The sequence below is a fragment of the Haliaeetus albicilla genome, chromosome 7 (assembly GCF_947461875.1).
Source record: "Haliaeetus albicilla chromosome 7, bHalAlb1.1, whole genome shotgun sequence".
In the NCBI taxonomy this organism is placed as follows: Eukaryota; Metazoa; Chordata; class Aves; order Accipitriformes; family Accipitridae; genus Haliaeetus; species Haliaeetus albicilla.
Window position 1 is genome coordinate 326680 of NC_091489.1, and position 23891 is coordinate 350570.

General features: G+C 39.1%; 2 protein-coding genes across 3 annotated transcripts in view; one reads left to right on the forward strand and one right to left on the reverse strand.

The window, feature by feature from the left end:
* Positions 1-8831: 8831 nt before the first annotated feature.
* On the forward strand, positions 8832-17690 carry MEOX1 (mesenchyme homeobox 1). 2 transcript variants are annotated; one of them, XM_069786233.1, is made up of 3 exons: positions 8832-10294; positions 16054-16337; positions 17091-17690. In XM_069786233.1, exons 1-3 carry the CDS (start codon positions 9844-9846, stop codon positions 17211-17213), a joined length of 858 nt encoding a protein of 285 aa, XP_069642334.1. In that variant the 5' UTR covers positions 8832-9843; the 3' UTR covers positions 17214-17690. The 2 variants fall into 2 exon arrangements, with proteins under 2 accessions (XP_069642334.1, XP_009923438.1); XM_009925136.2 differs by having other exon boundaries at positions 9443-10294; positions 16054-16226.
* DHX8 (DEAH-box helicase 8) overlaps positions 11686-23891 on the reverse strand; it is an 82097-nt gene continuing 69891 nt past the window's right edge. Inside the window, exons 24-25 of the transcript XR_011325292.1 lie at positions 17793-17897; positions 11686-11839 (exon numbers count right to left, since the gene is read on the reverse strand). The gene's annotated coding sequence lies outside the window, so the exon portion shown is untranslated. The remainder of the gene's footprint in view (positions 11840-17792; positions 17898-23891) is intronic.

A 23891-nucleotide genomic window follows, 5' to 3' on the forward strand; every position in this document is an offset into this window, starting at 1 on the left:
GTAGTCCTACTCTGGTATAACACAGTTTCTTTGTTCCAAACTATCCTGTAGCATCATTATCCTATATACTTCTGCTTCTTCAGCATGTCAGGCTCTGCACGTGAGTGGTTAGTGTGTCTATTAACAAATTGCCCCTCAGCTTCCCTGATCTTAACATTTACAAGGTTTTCTGGGGAGCCAGTTGCTTGACACTTGAAAAAATAAGGCATCCACTAGAATCATTTTACTTTTTTTTTCATGCATGGAACTAAAAAGAGCAAGACACATAGCACTCAAGAAAATGTGCAAATCAAATTTTTTCTCCATAAACAATAACAGTTATTTCCTGAGTCACAGCAGGAACCATGGTGCCTCACTGTCTTCAAGCAACGAACCACAGGAATGACTGTCATGTCACCTTCTAGCAAACAATTTTGTTCCTCAGACACATTTCTCCCACAATAGCAACAGTCCAATGACAAGAAAAAGATAGCTGCTTCCGTTACTTCCAGACAACAATCTGCCAAACACTTATAATTTGCTGAAGGGGCCTGGACTGTATAAGTTATAAACATAAAATAAAACCAAATGACAATACAGCCACGAGATGAAGGTTGTAGCTAGGGAGAGGGGAGCATGAATTAAGCAAATCTGTGGAGAGCCTTACCCCTGGACCCAACGGCCACACAGGACTCAAGGACCCTGAAAGCGCACCAGCTCCTGAGCTTGTCCTTATTTTCCTATTGCAAAAACAAGTCTTCACTTTTTTTTTTGAGTAACCCAGAATAATTGTCCTACCTGAAGCTGTGATTTCCATCACCCTTTGCCATTAGTTGTAGTGTAGGTTGTCTGAACTTGTTTGAACACTAAGGCATTGGCCTTTCCTAAAACAATTTGTCCAGTTGGGAATTTATTAACTATTTCATGTGCTTAGGTGTGGACTTCTTTCATGCAAAGGAGTTCCTCACTGTTTTTCCTTGCTACTCAGCTTGAAAGCATGCTCCCTGGCTCTCAACTGAAGCCTGGAGGTTGTGCAAGCAAATCTTGCTAGTGGGTCTATGGAACAGACACTGCAAAATTACATGGAAATGCTCACATCCGCCCAGCAGTGGAAAGCTGCTACAATTCAGTGATTTTCTTAAAATGCAAAAGAAAAGAATAATGGATCTTCTTGATAAAGCATCTGCATACTTTTATTCTATTTTATTTTATTTATTTATTTTTAAGTGGAAGGAGGGGAAGAGCGAGGCAGCATTTTTTTTAAACCTTAGCTGCTACAGTTAAAAACTAGGTATTTTACCACGAATTGCAGGTAGACGTCTCCACCTTGTGGTGCGAAATTGAAGTATCTTTAGAAAAATTCTGAAATGTTACTTTATGCAAAGGCAACATGTTAAATTCACCTTTGTAAATTATTTTCCAAGGCAAACTGTGCTTGTCAGCAGCATGCTTATGCAAAAAGGCGGGGAGGAAAAATGTTTTATGGAAAATTGACCACATATATACATATATGATGTATATATGCATCATATAACATAAGCATGCTGCACTCAGTTACCCTTTCTGTGTACAATGATCCATATCCTGCACAGCATTAGTAGTTTTCTGATGCCACATTTAAAACATTCTTGTCTTTTGACTATTTCATTTGCTTATAAAAAAAAAAAGTGTTTAGGACAATTCTGTGTAATTTAATACAGAAAATAAGGCCTAAACCCTCAATTTTTCCTCAAGTAACTTCAGTTGCTTAAGTAGTTAGGCTTTTAAAAAGTATTTATAGGTATAGCCTGATTAACTCTGTGCAATTCTGGAATGTATATGATTTTTTGTAACCGTGTTCTGGACAGCTCACAGTCATCTTAGAATTAGCTTATATCCCCAGGTCCTCTCTCCGAGCTCCATCCCATTTATTGTTTCCAGCTGGTAAGCTCCCAGTTTATAATAGAAATTCTTGTTTGGCAAATTCATTTGCCTGATCGATAAATTGTTAACTGATTTTTGTAACTGTAATTCTCATGATAAAGTAATAATCATCAAAAGAAATAAAATGAGTCAAAGATCAGAATGGCTCTGTTTTCTCAGGCTATTAAGCAAGCATCCACCACTTGCTGAAGGCACACACATGCTTTGACCTACAGGATAACTAAAATCAGGCTTTCCAGAGCACAGGAATTGCCAGTCACAGAAATGGATTGTAACATGGGATTGATCATACATCCTACTGGTTATTAAGTCTTCCTTTGTACTGAGTATGTTTCCTAACTTTACGTCAGCATCCTTTGTTCTTACTTTTGGCATTTAATAAGGTCTTAGTGTCACATTAATCAAATACATAATAAAGCATCCATTTATATTGTATGCATAAATACACTAAAAAAGGAGAAAAGAGGATACAGAAAATAGAAGCACTATAAAGATGATTTACATAAAGTAACACAGCAGATCAATGGCCAAATCAAGATGAAAATACAGGTCTTAGTGCCAATTCATGAACCACATTGTTTCTATAGAAACAAAAAATCTAGCAGGTGATATGAGGACTTTGTGGTTTTATACACTTCTAATTAGTTATTAAGCAGTGGATGTGGGAGGCTTTAGACTACACCCAGTCTCCAGGTGTGTGGATAATCATTGCATTTTGTTTCCATTTACATTGATGGGATGGTGACTTGCAAATACTACTGGAAGACAGATAATTCAAAATTAATTATCAAAAAATCATCAAAAATCCATTTTTCTCAGTCATAGTCTCTTTCAAAACATACTTTTCCCATGTAAGATGTCAGGCTGTAGAAGGGTCCCACAGTATCTCCTAGTTTTCTACCTGATACTCTAAAAATATGAAGAATAAACCAGCCTTTTCATTATATATACCTGAGAAATTTCCTCTGAATTTCCTTTAGAAATCACTTATTTGGAAAGAACCTCTTGGAGGATAGATTATCAGGCAGTGGAACAAAGAAAGTACAGTTCAAGGCTTTGGCTACAGAAAAAAATACCACGAGGAAGAGCAGCACATAATCTCTGCTCTCACAAGCAGACACGATCTGCATCCATCAGGGACTTTAGTTTCAGTACACGTGCTGAAGCGCTGATTAGTGTAAATTTTTTTTCATGGGCTACATAACTTCCAATGTTTCGAAAACAGTGGAATTGGTGTGCAATTAAATGGAAGCCACAGTTACACTGCATTTACAAAGGCTAACAATAGAGGGAGATACTCAACCACTAACAATTCCTTCGCAGCAGAAATTATGGGGAGAGTTTCAACAGAAATAGGTCCTCATTTCTCTAGCCCTAAGGTGTAAGACAATACAATACAATAGCTGTAATGGGTTCTATGGTTTCAGCAGAATTCCCTAACGAAATGACAAATGGTAACTGACTGAACTTTAATTACTATATAGGATTTCATAGGACATCTTTAATACCAGAATTTATGCTGATCTCTTCAAAATTATAAACGTCCTGTGACTATATTCCAAATAATTAAGAATTTACAGAATACTTTTTTATTTTAGGCAAATTTTTAAAAATAAATAATTTCATTGTCCATAACAGTCAATCAGCATAGGAATGAATTCTGGCTCTTCCAAAAAGCTTTTCCAGAAATTTCATTTAATTGTATTTAGTTCAGCTGGCTCAAGTGACAGAGATCATACAGCACAATGACAAAAGCAGCAGCAAAGGATGGTCTCAAGAAAAGTAGTGCAGAAGTCTTAGCACTGAAGAAATTTAAAAGCTTATCACTTGGAAGATAATCCTATAGATTTACTTATTAGGATCTCCAGAAACATATGGGATTCTTATTACAATAAAACTCAAAATGAAAATGTTGCACTCTGTCTCAGCTCAAAATGCATGAACCATGCACTAAAGTATAAGTGTAGATTTGTTAATCTATACCCACAAAAAATGGTTTTAAAAGGTTGACTGTTCTGTTCCTATCTGTTCCTTGGGGATGCCATGGTTCCTGTTTCTTTTGTGTGGTCTGATGAAAACAACAGATGAGTTTTGCAATCTGCCAGAAGCTGAGCTAATTTTGTATTTTTCAAAATATTTGCCTGTCAAACTCTTTAACTGTTCCTTTGCTGATCCTAAAAAATATTCTTGATTTAATAGAAAGATTCTGGTGCCTTGGACCTTGTTCAGGACGTTCAGCTCTTCATGAAATACCCACAACAGCATACACAACATAAAGACAGGACTCATTATGTTAAAAAAGATGATTTATCAGAGTTCTTGGCAAATGGTCTTTCCTGTCTTAAGGATTAATTTTGTAGCTGAGACACTGCTTCCTTTTATGACCTTTCAAGGAAAGTATATTCCTCATTTTTACATGGCACTGGGCCTCAAATCCAGAAAAAAAAAAAAAAGAAAGAGGAGAGACAAGCAAGGAATACAGAAGTTGGTGTCTAGACTTGCAAGCAGAGATCTTTGGTCCCTCAGCACAGCTTAGCACACAGCTGCTGAAATGACTGAACATACTTTGCTTCCTGTAATTGCTAAGTCTCAAGACATGGGTATATATTTACCTGTTTTCTTTCATATTCATTTCTTAATAGTAGAAAGAACACAAAAGACAATGTTTTAAACAAATTGCACAAGAAAATCCCAATTAGGTGGGAACAGATCCAAGGTACAAGGAAAATGTGTACACATCTACCCATCCTAAAATTTACTGCATCAAATTTCCCAGTTTCAATGACAGCAGCACCACTAATTTCTTTGAGGGTTTCATGTCAATTTTTTTTAGGAACAAGATGTTGTCAATGTCTGTCTGCCAGAGGTTCTTTCTCCAGAGCTCAAATAATATTGCTAGCTGCTTACTCATCTTCTGCAGACTTCAGTTTTTTGATCATTGGGTTTCTTATCTACTTACACAGTCAGATGAGGTAGCAACTGCTTCAGTAAGAAGAGCTGGGATACTGTTTTTACCCTGGTACAAGAAAATTACCAGGGAAAAACAAACTGAGAAATGGTAAGACAAAGATAGAGCTCCTTTATTTAATATAATTATTGCGGATGCAACTGAGTTTTTCCTGCAAGTGAGTCCACTGAATGCAGTTAACCCAAGTTTGCCACCATTTGCATGTAACTCCTATCACACCTTTCATTTCTAAAATTCAAACCCCTTGTTGTAGTAAACATAGTAATATAACCAGCTAAAAACCAAAACAAAAAAAGTGATCTTTCAAACAAAAAGTGCTTAAACTGACAGATAATGCATTGTGTAATGTGATTAAGCAGTTTCCAGCTAGTGTTTTTTCCTTTTAATATATCTGCAAACTTACAGCTGGTCATTTCTTACTTCTGCTTTTTGCTTCTACTGCTCTCTGTCCTAAGATAAATTATCATGTAAGTGTCTCTGAACACATCTTGATGTTTCCTGTACCTGAGGCAGATTTTTTTTTTCACTACTGTGAAGCCATCAAATTTAATTAATACCGGAAATATTAACTTAGTACTAAGAGAAACATTATCATTAAATTAGAAATTCTTGCGGTAGTGATGCCAGCTCCCCATCTGCAGAGCAAGTCAGACACTGAATCTCAGTAAAAGTATCAGACGAGACTGTGGAAGGAAAAAAAGCCATGCCAACGAGTGTAATCTTTGTATCAGTACCTGTGCATTTATTACTGGGTCTTTGCTGATTCAGCAGCTTCAGGCAGCAGTGTAATTTTTTTTCATCTCTATTTCTGAACATCTTGCTGCAATGGCTTTTAGCCTAACATCACATGCATTCTTTAGGGAAATGCTGCTATTCAGCAGATATACAACCTTTGGGAGCATTTGCAAGTTCTAGGCATAGGGGAGCACAACACCTCACACATAATCCCTTGGAAACTGAGCTTCATGATACTGCAGTGCTGCAGTTTCCTTCAGAAATTATTCTCCCTTCTTCACAGAGAGAAACTGTACCAACAATCTCAGCTTGGTGCTAGTGAATGTTCATTCCTAGCACTGCAACTTGGAGATAATTCAAAGCACCAGAAACATGACTAAGTCTATAGTGATTGACTTAGAGGAAAGATTAGAGTCTGAAATACATCTGGCTTGTGTTTAAGATAGCTTATCATAGATATTACAAAATTTTAAAACTCGCTTGAACAATTGTTCTCCACCTGCACAGTGCCAACAGGTTGTTACTCAGAATAATGACAAGGAGTCAGTAAAAGTGAGAACTGGGTCTAGACACTAGGAAGGAGTGAAGAATTGTCTTCCCAAGGGAAAGTAGAAGACTGAAACTATGATAGTTACTTGGGTCTGGGCAACATCCTAGAAAATGACACTGGAAGAGGTTGCCCAGAGAAGTTGTGGATGCCTCCTCCTTGGAAGTGTTCAAGGCCAGGTTGGATGGGGTGAAACTAGATGATCTTTAAGGTCGCTTCCAACCCAATCCATTCTATGATCTAGTAGAGAACAATAAAACTACCTGTAGGGAGACTAAGTAACCTAATAAACTTTTTCCATCTTTAACTTCTGCAACTAAGCAGCAGCTTCCTGAATCTAGTATTGGCTATTGGCTATTTGTTGCTCTCCAGCTTTCTTTCATCAGTGCTAAAATGCACAATGGAGTTAATAACAAGGGTTCTTCTACACATGAGGAATTCCCCAGTCTTGGTCCAGCACCTGCATGGAGGAAAACTTTCCCGGTTACTATAGTTGCACACATGGCAGGTCATAGAATGACATTGTTTAGGATCTATTTAAAAAAAAAAAAAAAGTTTGGAGAGCACTATTTTTTAATGAAAGGTGTTATTAACTTGCAATTTAGTAGCTCATAAAATTTCAAGAGTAGACCTTGGTGCCTAGAGTTTTTTTCCATGACAAGGCTGTAAACTTGTCCTAAACTTCTGACAAGATAAGCATCAAGCCAGTGTCCCTCTTGCAAAGATAAATCTTACTTTGCCTTGCGATCAGAGTAAAATCCATAACCTAAGAAATCGCTTTTGATTTCAGGTGCAAAAGCACCAGACACAATTGTACTGGGTCAGGTGCAGCAAAAGCAGAGTAGGACCAGGATCCTGCCCCAGAGAGCTCAGGTGTTCCAAGAAATGGCACAAGCGTGAAGGTGATTTAGAAGAGGGCTACATTAAAGTAGCACAAGATGGTGCAGGTCTTTCTTTACTGAGAAAGAAAATTGTTTTGCCAGAAAAAAGGAGGTGAAGACATGGCACAACTTTTGTCATTTCACCTTCATGAAGTTAGGCAAATTACTGTGCAAGGTCTTAGGGTGAGCCAGAGCTCAGAGCCTTCTTGGTCTGTGAGATGGCTGAGAAATGCTTTCCTGGGGGAGTCACAGAATGAACTGATAGAAAGCTCAAAGATAAATCCCCACTTTCCAGTCTTCAGCTTGTTATGGGAGCATTTGTTACAAAAACTGATCTCCATCCATGCCATTTTTTTCTACCCAACACAGCGCTTGACTGAAGAGATGTTGACTTTACGAAGGTTAAAGGTGACTACCTCAACCAACAAATGGGATTTAGCAAGAGGGGAGGATTGTTGTTCTTTCTTCTTTCAGGAATGAAGTGTCAGGAAGATGTAGAGGTCAAACAGGCCCCTGCTGAGCCACGGAGTGACAGCACCAGCTGCAAAGGGGGCTGGAGCAATGCAAGACCCGAGGGCTCTCACGTTTGGGAAGGGGATGCCATCCCCTTTTCCCACATCTGAAGTTAGAAGAACAACAGTGAGAGCTCCATTGGGAAAACAGGGTCCAAGCAATTTAACTCAGAAGGCAAAGTTATGTGCAGGAGTGGAGTCCTGCCCTACAGATAGACCTATGCTCGGGCCTCGTGGGGGTTCCTGAATGGGAGCCCAAAGCTGCTCCTGGTTGAAGTGAATACTAGACTGACGGACAATCCTCCATTCCCTTCTATCCCCCCAAGTATACATGCAAGGACATAAATGTCTGCTTAATTGGCTAGATCATTTTGTAGACTGAAAGTAGGACTGAAAAACAATAGACCTAGGCTTGCATTCATACAAACCCTAATAACCTGTGTGATTGAAGTGAGTGGGTGTTATACATATGTCAAAACACACTGAGAATGTAAATGAAATACTTTGCATTGGCAAAAAGTTCTGGACTCTTAGATTCTGCCAGTGCTTGGAACATGTGCAGCATTCCCAAATTCATTATAACCTGGCCTTTCAGAAAAGAGCGGTCTGGTGGTTTTCCTCCTGCCAGTAGGTAGGAAATATGTTTTAATGTTTATTTTCTAATACAACACAGCAACAGATGTAAATATTTAGGAGAGTTCTTCCTAGAGAATGAATTAGGTATCACATATTTAGTATTTTGCAAGAAAGTCAAGATTCATGTGATAGAACAGAATTTGATGCTCTTGTTCAGAAAGATCTGGACTAAACCCACTTGATTTCTTGGAAAAGGCCAAGCTCTAAGAACCAACAGATATATCAGGATAAGTACACCTTTTTCTTCTTTTTCTTTTTTTTTCCTTGATTCCTTGAAATGTTACAATTCTGAATTATACAGAAGCCAAATAAAAGTATCACTTAAGCCCCCGTGAAAAATGAAGGCTCCGTGTTCATCTGCTAAATCTCTGTCTATGAGAGAACACAAAACCCAGCATGAATGGTGGGAGAAGGGAAAGATGCGCACAAAACATATAGCAAGGCCTATGGGAATAAGTATTGCAAATGGTTGCAAGCAGATTATGGAAACATGAAACACATGCACACGTAAATTGTTGTTAAAAACATGGAGAACAACCCTGAAAGAAGTTGCAGTAACCCTAGCATAGCAGAGTTTTGGGCATTCCCAGCTGCCACACTTCTGTGAAAAAAGGATTGAGAACAGATTCCCTGTTAATGTCTTTTCAACTGTGATGGCTCTAGGGTCTAAGAATCTGCTTTCTGTTAAGAAAAACTATAAAACTTTCAACAAAAGATGAAAAACATGTCTTCCATTGGCTTAAAAGCAGGAGATTTCCTTGCAGGAAGGAGTGGCATATTGAAAATTCCCTGGAAAGTAGACTACAGTAGTGGCAGAGTAACTGCCACTGGCAGCAAACTCCAACTCTCAGCAAATACAGGTTACAAAGCTAACAAAGCAAACAAAAATCACTCAAAACCTTGCATGTGTGCACAAGCCAGGTTTAACACTTTTTTTAAACTTAGGATTGGGCCTTAAATTGTATATAATCAGTGAAGTCCTTTCTTACTTTTCTTTCCCACTTTAGTTCTTGAAATTTGTTGTCTGTTGAATTCTGTGTTAGAGCTTTTTCCAAATCCAAGACTTGGGGTATTTTGTTAACAGTGTAATAAAAATAACTTCATAGTGTTACAGGGAAACATTAAAGCCTTTTTTGTGTGCTACTCTTTCCCTTTTAAAAAAAAAAAAATACAGACATTGTTTCTTTAAAAGGCTCCATCTGCAAATCCCATTAGATGTGCATATAAGGTTTCGGATGATTAATAGTTGCCTGCTTTGCTTTGGTTGGAGGGCCTGAGTGTATGTATGTACGTTAACCCCTCCCTCCCCTCTCTCACATTTCACTTCACAAACTTGTCACTCTCTCCCCAGCACAGTATTTAAAAAGTGTTTCACTCATGGCCAGCACTTCACAAGGAAGCAAGCTTCAGGCCTTGGGAAGCAATTCAGGGCAATCACTGCATAGATCTGGTTACTGTTTTCCAGTCAGGACAATGAAGATGTTTAGAAGAGTTCCCAAAGTAACAAATCTGCAACAGCATAAAACCCACAAACAAACTGTTGTTTAGGGAGGAAATTCATTCTGTAAAGTTTGGAAGATTTCCCATCTGCTTCTCTTCTGATTTTGAAGCCTGAGCTATAACCAGTCACGAACGCTGGAGTGCGGACAGGATTGGAAGCAAATGGATCCCACCAGCAGCAGCTGCATGCGCAGTCCACAACCTCCTGCCCCACTTTGGGGGTGCCTGCGGAGCACCCATGCGGATGTCACCACAGCTTCAGGGCTGAACCACTACCCACCAGCACCATTCTCCTTCCATCAAAAATCAGATTTTGCTACGTACTCTGATTTCTCAACCTCCTGCCTGGTGACTGCTCCCCATAGATTCCCACGTGAGGAGCGGGCATTTGTGGAGCAGCACCCCTCTTTCCAACACTCTGAATGGCATTTTGCAGCAACTGAGGCCAGAAGACGACTAAATCCAGGACTGGTCTTGGGTTCTGGGGAGTCAGAAGGCAGCAGCCCAAGTCTAGTGAGTGCAGCAGTGGATATGAATGAAGATGATGAGGTACCAGTAAATACTACAAATGAAACTGAGAAAAAGTCGTCCAAAAGAAAAAAGGAAAACTCAGGTAGGTGATATAAAATCAGGGTTGTGGGATAGTAGAGGCTATAGAGAATGAGAGCACCTGTAAGATTAGGAATTAAGAAATAAAGCTGATGAGGAAAATATTTTGTAATTCTTCACTGGGGAAACTTACACAATAACAACACTGAAACTAAATGGCTTATTCTTTGATGACCTCTGGTGTTTGTACTTCACTTCTGCAGATCTTGTTTACTGAACCAGGCATTTTACTCACCAGCACAATGCACATTTGCTGTAACTAAACAGGAGTCACATGGCATGTATACACTGAGCTGAAGGTCCTACGATATGGAGTTATACATTGCACGCCTGCCATTTGTCCAAGCCTAAAAGAATGGCATTCAAAGAGCAAAGATCCCTCATCTTGAGCTGCCTGTGCTAGTTGGAAATTTTATGTTGGAAGTGTGTGCTTTTTCCCACAGCACTACTATGAAGTGGGGAATATTTTCCAGTATCCCCATTTTACAGGTAGAGAACACAACTATAAAAATATTTATTTATTTATTTATTGGTTTGACAGGTTGACTACAGAAGAGCCACCTCTAATCCAACTTTCATTTCTCAATTTTGCAATTTAAACATCAAGCTTGTATTTGTGCTTTCTCTGTCACACAATTAGTCCTAATCTCTGTTCTCTTCCAGTATGAATAGCCTGTCAGGGAACACATGAAATAACTAATATTCCAAACTTCTTTATGCCCAGAATCTAGTTTACTTCCTTCGGTTATCTGTTTTTCCTTTAGAAAGCCAGCTTTGTAGAATTTAAGTTCATTTCTATTGAAAAAGCACGTTTGGGGCAAAAATTTCCCAAAAACCAAAATGCAAAGAAGTTTAAAATGAAAGATTTAAAAGTGAACAATGCTTTTATTGAAACATTTGCTAATCATAGGTGAACAGCAGAGTTCAGTATACTCAGATTGAAGGGATATCCTTAAAGAGACTGATTCCAAAGCACATCTCCCTGTTTTAAGTAGCAGACAAATGTTCCTTTTATTCTCTATTACCAGCACCCTTCACATTTTCTTTTCATACTTGCTGCTGTCCTATATACTTTTCCTTACAGGGGAGCTGTAAGTAATGACATCACTGAAAGGTATGGTGTTTCCTACCTTCTAGCAACTGTTGCTGTCTGTACAAGTTGTTACTCTAGCAAACGCAGAATAACATATCCCAAAGGCGATTCCGTGGCTTTTCATTTCACTCCCTTCTTTGCTTACCAGACAGCAGATAGAATTACTTGATATCCCTCCTGCAAGCTTTTGTTTCCTTCTGCCCCCAGACAAAATAAAACAAATGAGAGGAAAGTCTCTGAGCAATCTTACTGTGATTTCCTTCACTTGTACAGCAATTCCAGAAATGCAGCTGGACATATCACATACTGATTGTTTATTCTAAGTGGAACATAAGACTTTTCTCTCCTCTTGAGAATTTTCCTTGACTTCTTTAGAAAAATCTAGGTACCCAGAGCCTTCTCTTCAGAGATTGGGCCAGTAAAGAAAAATATATTGAAATCACTTGAAGACAAAACCTACAAAATAAACTATTTTCTTTTAGTTGGTGCCTTATCCATCACAATTTTACCTGCAATATTCATACAGCATTACCATGATTTGTACTAGTGCATGCAAAAACCTTCTGTTCTTGAGAAGACCCTAGTTACTACAAGATACACAGTGAAGACCTTGGAACATGGCTCTTTGCAGAGTATTCTGTGAAAAGTCTAAAATAATCATGTTTCTCAGACAAATAAGCAGAATGGTGCAAAAATAATTTAAAAAGCTTGTCAATCTTTACAACTTTCTTTGAAGCATGGATATATTAAAAACCTTTAAAGAATGGCTTTGTTATGGATAGCAGCAGTGGCATCTATTACAAGTACACACCCTTCCCTTCCTCTACAGACTTCAGTTATTTAGATGCCATATTCAGTCTTGACTTCACAGGCTCACCAAATGACCTGAAGAAAGAAGTTAACCTTGTACTAGCTTTCACAGCTGCCTCTGCTGTCCATCCACAAGCCACAGCCATTAGCATTTTCAAATACAATTTCAATAAAGTTTCTGTCTGACCTGTTCTAAATTGTACTTGTGTTATGATGCACTTGAAGTCCCCAGATCTCCAACAATAGTAATATAACACATAATAGAATTCAGACAGCTTTATTTTATGTGAATGAAACAATACAGAATGTTAGTGAGGATGCAGTAGAAACAGGAATGTGATAACAGTGCATAATGACTCCCTTAACAACATTAGGCATACAATGTCCTTGACTGAGGAATCCTGGAAAACTTTGTATTAAAATGTGTAAAGCTGATCTGAATTCCCACCTGCCAACCTTTCTCAATCTTGCCACTAACTGTAAAGAGGATTTTCTAAGCTTGTGATTCCCATTTACAATCATGGTGGCATAAAAAGCAGTAGGTAAGAGTAGGTAGCAGCAGGTAGCAGCAGATACCCTGAGAAGGACTGAAAAGCAAAGTACAGGCAAGTCCCTGATCAGTTTAAAGTGGTCTGGGTGCAGAACATCATGTATAATAGCCCTCCGTATGCACCCTCCATTGAGCATTATTCCATGAGGCGTACATTGAAGTAATTTCTGGATACTTTATCATCAGCTGCCAAATGAATACACTATTTGTGAGGTCACTTTACTTGGCCAATGTTCCTGATAGCTTTTAGAATTTTATGTTCCATAATAGCAAAATCTATCAGTGTCTTACTACCTGATTTAACCACTTTGAATAAATATGCCTTCAAAGTCTTTAGTATGGGGGGAAAAAAGTAACATTGTGCAGATGCTTTGTATTTTTATTTTACTTTCTTCTACTGAGGGAAGAATTGCAGACATCAACAGTAGTTTGCAGAATAACAAACACCAGGTGCACTGATCTGGGCTGTGGATCACCACAAACACCTAACAAGCAGGTAGGATCCTCCACATATAGGCATTAGCAATCCCCATACTTCTGAGCCTAAGCTGCTCTCTGAGCAATACAAGTACCCTCTGTGCCACCAAAATCCTGTATCTGCACAGTGCAGAGTCCTTGTGCCTTCCTCCAAAGCATTGTTTACTGGCTATTGTTAGTAGACCAGTTCAACCCAGTGAGGGAGAGTGAGTACTACTTCATGAGACCAGATTCTGATTCAGTTATGCTGGTTCTAAACACAAAGCAAAGCCAACTTCTGTTGACCGGGTCCAAATGCTGAATTTGGCCCATTGTTTTGCAGGGAATGGATTGCCTCTTCATACACACATGTATGTAGTAGTGCCTGACACAGTTTTTGGTTTCGAAAATTTATGGCATGGGAACATGTACCATTTGTGTTCCTACACATATTTTGCTCCAGCCCTGGGGAAAGGCAGCTGTTCGGTTCAACCACACAATGAAGCTGGTTGAGCTCTTGGAAGTATGCGTGCCTCATCGTAGAGACACAGATCTTCCTGTGATTCCTGAGCAGCATTTCCAGCCCCTCCCCCCCCCAAACTGGCAGTACAGTAGGAAAATCTTTCCAAGCCGATTTGTGCTTTCACACATTTGCCATTTTCCATGTTCTGTTGTCAAAACTCTGAAGCAACTAGGCCCAATTTCCACTTTTGGAATATCACAAAACCTCCAGCCGTGAATAACCATATGCCTCTTTACAACACCATGTGGCACACAGCCTGGATGACAGGATCCAAGCTACACATCCTGCTCTATTCCCAGAAATACTTAGCTGTTTAAAATTATTCACATTGCTTTTTGGAGATGAAGACTGGTGAAACTGCCCCTTAGAAAGGATGTCCTTCACATCCACAGTGCTAAGTGGTGAGCTCACATATAAATTCAGGTTGCATTAGCTATTTTTATCCCAGGTTAATTTGACAGAGGTGGCTTTAGTTCCTGCAGTATGTTATTGGCATTGGAGAGCTGCTTCACCCCTCCACGTTTGCTAGGGGAGCAGAGACCCAAGGGGAAGCCCTGGAGACCAAGACTCCCAGAAGCTGGTGGCAAAGTTCCCAGCAGGGGATCCACACTTCAAAACCCACTTCCCACCACTCTCTCAAAAGTTACATTTGTTAGCCTCTGGGAAACATGTAATGGTGTGTTTGTTCAGTAAGAGATAAGAATGAAGGGGATTGTACAACTATGGGCAAAAGCACAGGGAGAAACTTCTGGGGGTTTGTTTTCATACTTTCCCCAACTTTATTTTGGGATTTTTGAAGTATAAGTAGCAAGAACAATGTTGATACAAACAAGACTAATTTCCTTGAAATGGAGAGCAGTACAGCTGCAGCATGTGATACACTGGTCCCTGTGTACATTATCTCTAATGGGAGCTATGTTTGATTTCTCTATTTCTGATGGACAGAGCTAAGATCAGGTCAATCATGAAGCCTACAGCCACACCTGACAGATTTTTCCAGCTTTGTTACTTTGGCAGCCAAAGAGACATCTAGAAGATAATGCTGCACGTCATGCTCATTGCTACCATTTTGTATATAATTTCTATGTAGAAATATTATGCTAGGACACACAGAACTTCTTTGGACACTGGTTACAAACAAAAATTAAGTAATTAATCCTCAACATAACAAAAAACCTACTAGCATCTTCAGTTCAGGGAATCTAGCCAACCACAGGAGCAAGAGGGGTGAAAGAGTCAAGGAACTTGTAAAAACTGACTCCCTGAAAGATTGGCAGTTTGGGCTTTGCTCGCTGAAACAAGTGCATTTTGGAGCATTCTTCACAAGCACCAATTTTAAAAACAGGAGAAAAAAAGGGGGGAAGAAAAAAGGGGGAGAAGGAAAAAGATAAAAAAGAAAGAAAAGATAGAGGGGGAGGTAGGGGAAAGAAAAAGAGAAGGAGAAAAAGAGAGGAGGGAAGGAGGCGGGAGGGGAGGGGAGAGGAAAAAGAATTGCCATAGTCTCAAGCAAAGTCAGTTTGCGTTTGCCTTTTAGCATAATTTGTGCAGCATCCCTTTGGCTATGACTTGAAATTTGGCTTTGAAATATGACTCTTGACCACAATGCAGCCAAGTGCACAAAGAGTGAAATAGTTTTTCAGGGCAGCACAGTGACAAGGATGATACTGAGGCCAATCATGCACAGAGATACCAGATCTCCTCGTAGTTTTCATTTAGCAAGGATTAGAAGAAGCTCAAAGTCTGTAGTATCGTGTGCTAATTCAAAGAACACTGGTTCTCTGGTGTTGCCCGTTTTAGCATGTTCCTCCCCCCCAATATTTCCAGGCCATACGCTAGCTTAGGGTGCTTACTAAGTGACTTTACCTTACGCCCTGCGCCAGAGGTTGTCACCACGTACTCAGAACACATTACACATCATATACACAAAGTGCTAGCTTTGCTGCCTGTTGCTTGGTAGATCAGGGAGAGTGATAACACGTATGTAAGGAAAGAAAGTAAAGATGTGGGGAAGGAAACTATTTCGATGCAATGATAGCAAGAAATGACAGCTTCCTTCACACAGCTGCTCATTTCTGACCTTGCAGACCCAGGCGCGAGCTTCTGCAGTTTGACAGCACACCCCTCCCTGACTCTGAGCTGTCCCACCGTTGTCCCATTGAACCCAAGACTGACAACGCTGATAAGCCATGCTGAGCTTGAGGGGGCATAAGACAAACTTCTTAAAACTTCCAGAGCACTTCAGTTAGTAGTTTATATCAGACCTCTGCAATGCACATGTTCACACAGATCAATGTAACTGCAAATTACGCAACATGTGTGCTTGCCTCTTAGAAAACCAGAACTCAAGCAACAAGGCAGAAACAAGCAGCAAATCACGGAAGGAAAGGACAGCCTTCACAAAGGAGCAGCTACGGGAGCTGGAAGCTGAATTTGCCCATCATAACTACTTGACAAGGCTCAGGAGATACGAGATAGCTGTGAACCTGGATCTCACCGAGAGACAAGTACTTCCTGAATCCCTGCCTCCCCAGATTCTTCTTCCTCCCCCACAACTTCTTCCTAAAGCTAAAAACCAGATATGTTACTCAAGGGTGTGCTTTTGCAATGGCACAGAGGTATTTTAATGCAAAGCCTCCACATTCTTTTAAAACACATTTGTTACAAATTTCTGCAGGTAGTTAATAAATGCAATTGTGTTTCTCTAAACTGAAGACAGATTTGGGAATAACTGATGTCTACTGAGCTGTTGTTTACCAGCCCTCATTAATACATACTGATATGTCAAGGCTCACAGAAGGAATATGGATATGACCTTAGACTGTGATTACCAGGAAATTATTAGAATGATATATGTCTGATACATGCATTCTTCTTGGATCAGGTAGTATTTTGAGATGATAAGGAAGGACAAAAATGGTGAGTTCCATGGAGAGAGATATTTCTGTTCTGTCATGGTGATCTCAGTCAGAGTTTCCTTATCAAAGCTTAGTGGACAATAGGGGAATTGCTCAATTAAGTGAAGCAAATTACAATTCCTGAAGCATTAGATTGGATGGACTAAATGTTAAAAGACATTAGATGCACTGTGCCCATTGGACTGACATGCTTAGTTGACATAAAGACAGATTCTGGGCAAAGCACTTGTACTACCTTTGTGGGTCTGAGAGAAACATCTGCTTGGAACAGTTCAGAAAGAATTGTTCCTGCCTTTGTTAGAGGAATGAAGTACTTAAACTTGTGAGGTTCCTTTCACCTTTTCTTCTAGAATCCCTCAAAATATCTGTCTGTTGATACACATATATATGCACAGGTCTGCTTATACAGCTCAGATTGAGGCAATAAGTAATTATTTCCTTTTTATCACCCAGGTCAAAGTATGGTTTCAAAACAGAAGGATGAAGTGGAAACGTGTTAAAGGTGGGCAACCTGTGTCCCCACATGAACATGACACAGAAGATGTGGACTCTGCTGCCTCCCCCAGCTCTGACTAGTCCTTGCAGCAATGGGAGAGGAGTATGGAGAAAGTAATTGATCAGAAAGTAGATGCAACACTGCTCTGGGTCAGCTACACCATGAGATGATCCTGGTTGCAAAACCTGTATCCCTGAGTCTTTAAACGGTGTATAATGCTTTAGGTTACAGAGGCAATTAAAGAACGCAGGGGGAAAAAGCCAAAGCAGGTGTGATTTTTATTTTTGTCTGAATGAATTGAACTCTGTCTAGAATTGCCTTACTACCACAGATGTGTCTTCAGAATAAAAGCTAACAAACACTGAATATAAAACAGGAGTAATGTTGTCTAGGCTCTCAAACACTCAGAAAATACAGATTGTCAGTCAGCAAGTGATAATGCAACTGTATTCTCATCCAACCTTGCCCTGGTCACATCTATTTATTCTGCATTTGGACTTGACAAGGCACATTTTCTTTGTGCCTTACTTTAAGAGAAATAAATACTTTGATAGTCACTGATTTTTCTTGCGATGTGAATTGAACACCTGTATGGCTAGGCAGTAAGATTACAAAATAAATATTTGAGACCAAAACTACATACACAGAATTCTGCTTACCAGTTTCAGAAGAGATGGCTTTTACATTGACAGTCCAAAAGGACAGGTGCCCTGTTGATGGTAGCAATTTGCAGAGGGAGATTTCTTCCAAGCTTACTGTAGATCCTGAAATTAAATTGCTAGATCTCAATTTCAAATATTTTTTCAAAGCGGTCATTACCAAATGTCACAGCAGGTACAGCAGAGACTAAGCCCTCAACACAATTGCTATCACTATTTTGTTTTCAACATTTAAATCTATTTAAGTAAAGGAAAACTACTCTTTAGTGCTGCATTTCCTTTGGATTTATGGACTCTCTCTGGAAATGCATGGTTTTCTTTGTCAATTCAGCACTGTCAGGAGAAGCAGTAAACAATGTTACCTGGAGTGATTTAAGTGAGTTTTCTGTCTACAAATTCTCCTTTCATTTTTCATTGGGGACAAAACTTTCCTCTGAATAAACATGTAGATGCGTATATTTAAATTATGTATAAAAACATCTGTTAATCTAGGTATTGTGTGGATTTACACTCACTACTTAATGTATTCTAAATCAATATCTGGATTTATTAAATTTATGGTTCAGTGACCAATGTAGCCCGTTTTGCAAACTTCCCATTAATAGGTTATTCTTTGTGAAATTTTTTTTTTTTTAGTGTTTGTAACTGATCAAATATTTCATACAAATGAACAGGATCTGTGCTTTTCAAAACATGTAAACTTATTGTGTCTTTGATCACCTCTGCCTTTGACAGGGTTTGACGACACCAAGAAACTTTACCAGTGATCTTTAAAGCCACTAAAGCTGATACAGCTAACTGCCCATACTTCTAATATAAGTAATATGTAAAAGAAGCTTTCCAATACAGAATTATAAACTGCCATGGCACCACCAGAAGTCTTAAGAACACTTCCACTTGAAATTATCCCCCCTTTCAGCCAAAACTTCTAGTATATCAAATTATGAAGTTTTAGAAAAACATAGTGTCTGTTTCCATTTCTTTTTTCTTTTTATTTAATGTACTAATGCCATATTTTAAACAGAATTTTACACATTATGACTATATGACAGCATATCACATTATGACTATTGAGAATACTGAAACTTCGGTTTAAATATTTGAAAGGTAACCATTATTTGCAGCTATGGCATACTATCTTCCTTTCACCTTACTCTGATGCATTGTTCTTGGGGTTTAATGTGGGCTGCAGATATGCTGGATATAAAGTTGCATAACTGGATTATATGTTTATAAAGTTATCTGTGGCTATACCACCTGTAAAAGACCTCAAAATAGATAAATACCAACTTTTGGGGGGGGGACACAGAGACGCTGTATTCCTTTCAAAGAGCTGATTACTGTATCTACTAAGAAAAAACATCCATTACATTCCTTCTTTAACATTTCCAAACTCTATTTGACAGATGAAAAAATGAATAGTTTAAAGTATATATTTGTGCAAAAACAATACAAAAAAAAGGATTATTTTTTAAAAGAAATTATTTTAAAATAAAGAAACTTGAGAAGTGAAAAGCTATGCAAGGTATTTTCCACTTCAAACCAAACCCAGTAGGTAGAACGGAGAAAGGAGAATCTCTCATTTAAAAAAAGAATCATTAAATCTATTATATATTTGACAAACTGAAGATTGAGAATTCTTTCAGTTTTCCATGGTGACAATGAAACATCAGGATGTCCTTACTGATGTTTATGCACAGGGAAAGAAGGGCCTTGCTTTGCAGGACATTCCTTACTAGCTTGAGGGACAAGGTGCCTTCAAGCCAGCCCTCTGCAGCAGCAGCAGTAGCTGCTTCCCACTCACCACCCAGCAGGTTAAGGAGCTAGCTGTGTTGCTCTATGGTTTCCCACACCATACTGCTTATAGCATGCCTACAACTCTTACCCACCATGAACAAAACAAAACACACACGCCACACCACCCCCACCTCCCAATGGAGAAAAAAAAAAAAAAAAAAAAAAAAGAAAACCACATCACTGATCACAGCATGGATACAAACATATGTAAATCCTGTGAGTGTATTCACAGAGGGGCATTCCGATTACTTCTCAGACCAGACAGACAGATATTCAGCAAGTACTGTTACCCCTGGAGAGTCCACCTATCTATCTATCTGAAAAAAAAAAAAAAGAAAGAAAAAAAAAGTGCTTTGTCACCATAAGCTTAAATGAATGCTACATTTAATGCAAAACAATGAACAGTTAAAATAATTAGGAGTATGCATGTCGTCTCTCTGAGCTAGATCTACCCATGTCTCTTCAGATCTTTATGGTAAGAAAGCACCACCTTCAATTTGCTTCCAGGATATTTGTGTGTGAATGGTACAATATTTTGATGGGAGATCTTGGAGACAGGAAGTTATGGCCAGATCCCAGTTACTCCAGCAGCAATAAGCTGAGGTCTACTATGACAGAGCACTATTATTTGGGTTACAAACTTGATGTTAATAACAGGTTGATAACCTCACTATTCAGGTTACATAAAACTAGTTCACTAAAAAAATTGCCTATGCACAAATGAGAAGCTGCTACAGTTTACTGTAACTTTAAGAGCAGAAAATGTCTATGGCTCTGCTTAAACCTTGGTGCCTTCTGATTAAGATTCTGACTAAACTCGCTAGTTTAGCTCTTGGCAAACACAGAAGAAAGCTGGTTTTGTGAAGAACTGTGGTGCTAAGTCAGACATCCTACCCTCATGTCCAGGAACACAAAACACTGTGGGGCAGGAGTTCTTTGTTACTCATTTCCTTGTGAGCTCTTAAACCACACACTGTACATCACCTCACTGCCTCCTCCCCATTGCGGTTAGAAAGTTTGCAAGCTGCAGAAGCAGCTTATTTTGTGATGAAAACTTTGGGGCCCTTGGCTACCAACATAAACCAAAATCAGCTCCTCACCCGGAAAGAAGACTAATAAATCTTCCCTTTCAAGGAAGCTGTCAATGGTAGTATATTGCACCCTAATTCACTTAAAAGCTAGTCAATGGGATCTCAGTCCGTACCCATAATTACGGTTTCTAAACAGTTCTTGCTCTGGCTTTTGAGAAATAAGGTACGAGTCACCTGTGAGATCATTTTATGCTTAGGCAGTTTCTGCATGAAACCGTCTGCTTATTCTAAGACTTTAGTGTTTTGTGAAGGAACATTTCACTCCTGACATCAAAGCATTTGACCCCTGAACCTCTGGTGCCAAGAATCTTTCAGGCAAAGTCTGTCGTCTGGGAGCAAAATCTCTGACCTGCAATTATTTTTCACAGAAATACACATCAGGCTTTATTCTCCTCACAGAAGGGAAATAAGCTACCTGGGGATGTTTGGCAATCCTTCCCATGCCTGATTCTCAATAAATAATCCATGCACACAATCACCCACGTAACATCGGAAAGGTCTGGCAGGTCTTCCACAGGAAGCACATGCAGGCAGAGAAGCAGGACTTTCTGCCCATATAAGGCCAGTGCAATAGCCCACAGGGAATGGGGATATCTGTATAAACACAAAAATATGTGCTGTAGCCCTTTGTATCCGAGTTACCTCTTCTAAATACAGGAAGAGAAGCACTTTTCTTAGAGTCATAGATTTTATAGACATTTTATTATCTACCTAGCCAGATGCCAACATAGCATAGGCCCTAATTTCTTTTACATAGTTTCTGTATCCCATGACTCCTCTGTTGTTGGCCCTCAGTTTCTCTGCTTTTTTCTAAGGCATTAAGCTAGTGATTTTTCCAGTCAATAGAGCTACTTGGACAATTTAAAAATAACCCAAAGCTGACTAAGAAAGCATGTACTCGTGTGTGCATACACTTGATGAAGTCTTAGACAGGTCCACAAGCCCACTAGAAAAACTTTAGACGGCCCATAACTGTAAAGAATCACTGATTTTCAATGTCAACTACATCATCACCACCCCTAACCCCTCACCCCTCCAGCTAAATCAGCTTAGTAGAGATCAGGAGACTTAGCAGCAATGGTATGATTTTAGAAGATGATGCTATTATGAATTCCTGATCTAGTTTTCTAGCTGTTGCCTAAGAATAGCATTGTATGCTTTTTAATTGAGTAAACAACAGATCTAGACTTCTGCCATGAGCTCTCCAATTCATACACGAGTAAGTATTTACTCATCTGAGGCTTTTTAATGATGTCTTACAGGATTCAAAAGACACAGGTAAAGGGCCTTCCAGCAAAATAACACGATTCCCTACTATTCACTCTTGACAAATTCCCTTGAGAAAGGGGACTGAATTTTGTACTTTGAGACAATAAAGTAAGAAAAAAAAAAAGGCACTACTGCAGTACAGACAGATGAACCCATGGTAGTTAGTTCAATGCCCTGGTAAGGTAGAAGGGAAGCACTCCAAGCTTGCTAGTTTTGTTATGGGTACTACATTGCAAAGACAAGACTTGAAGTCAGTCATTTTTTGGCCAGGTTACATGTTGGAGAAAGTCTTTAGCTATTGCCTGGAGTTAGATGGTACTTATTCAGGAGCTATATTTCTGGAGATTTGAATACCTGAATGAATATAGAAGCTTGCCAAAAATGAAACAAAATATAAAAGCAATTGATTTCAAATGTCCTGGTCATTTTTATTTATTTACTTTGGTCATTTTTTAAGTCAAAATGTTTACAGACATTTTACGGTTGTCTCATGGAGATGACACTATACACCATCCAGTCAAGTGCTTCAGTGAAATTTTACAACAATAATAGCTAGCATTAATAAAATAGATATGAAGCTAGTAACAGTTAACTGTCAGTCTAGCTGAATCTGGGCACAGCTCTGAAATTACTATACTATTAAATTACAATCCCTTTGTAGTTTTCATGCTGGCCTCATCTGTTAACCCTCCAAGTGTTTTCAGAGCTGAACAATAAAGGTTGTCTTTAAACACCTGAGACAAGCTTTATTCAGAATAACTGTTTCAAAAGAAATTACCATTTCCTTAGAAATAAAGTATAATGAAGATTGCACAGAAACAGCTTGGAGAAAGTAACTCCTCAGAGCAGAACAACATTCTGGTATGTTTCCTCTGCATGTGTGTCTTACCAGACTGTTACTATTATCAATTAAATAAGAAAAGGATTTAAGAAAAGGATTTTGTAGAAGAAACCTATTGCATCCTAGATCCAGAGACTAAAACTGGATTTTAAATATGTGCCAAAGTGCTGCTGTACTTGGCTATATACCATCCATCTCCTGACAAACCAGATGTCTGCAAGGCCTTACTGTCATGCCAGGAACTCCAGCAGTAGCAAAAAGCTCTTCCCCTCTTTTGCTTTTCTGCAGCACAGACCTCTCATAAGAGAGTCCTGTCTGTGTTGCAGGGTAAACCAGATTCTATTTACAGTCTGGTTTAGTACAGGAGCAAGGAGAAATCCAGCAATAACGAAGGACAGGTATTCTTCAGGAATGGCTAACAGGGTAGGTGACCCGTTGGAACATATTTTCAATGGTTTGATGATAGCAAATTCACAGTAATAATTTTGTTTCCTTTTTTTTTTTTTTTTTGCTAGAACACACATGGTTACGAAAGCTCTTCCAGCCCTTGAGAGCTACCAGTCCTATGTAAAGAGATACTCAGCAATCACTTGTAGTAAAGAATTTCTTCCTTATATCTAATCTAAATCTACCGTCTTCTAGTTTAAACTGTTGTCCCTTGTCCTATCACTACAGGCCCTGGAAAAATAACTCCTGCTGCTGCAAATCTCTGTTTCTCTGAGAAGGAGCCCTTCTCTGTCAGGATTACAAGCTGGTGAAAGGCCTAAGGAATGGATACTTGCTCACAACTGCACTTTGCACCAAGGCTGGTAATAAAAGGTGTCCAATAAAAACACGACACTTCCTTTTTCGTAAGGTATTACTTAAGTGGATATGACTGTATTTCATTATGGAGACAGCAAAGCAAAAAATTAGAAGCAACAGCTCTGTTTCCCTTCGAATGCTTTTTAAAGCTGTGGCATATCCTTGCTAATGTTTTGTTAAACCACCTGCTCATACTTTTCCCTGACAGTGTAAGAGGCAAAGATTGTGGAGGGAAGAGTTGTGCACGCCAAGGGTGAAACTGTTTGAATTGGCTGGCTGTAACTCAGAGAAAAGCTG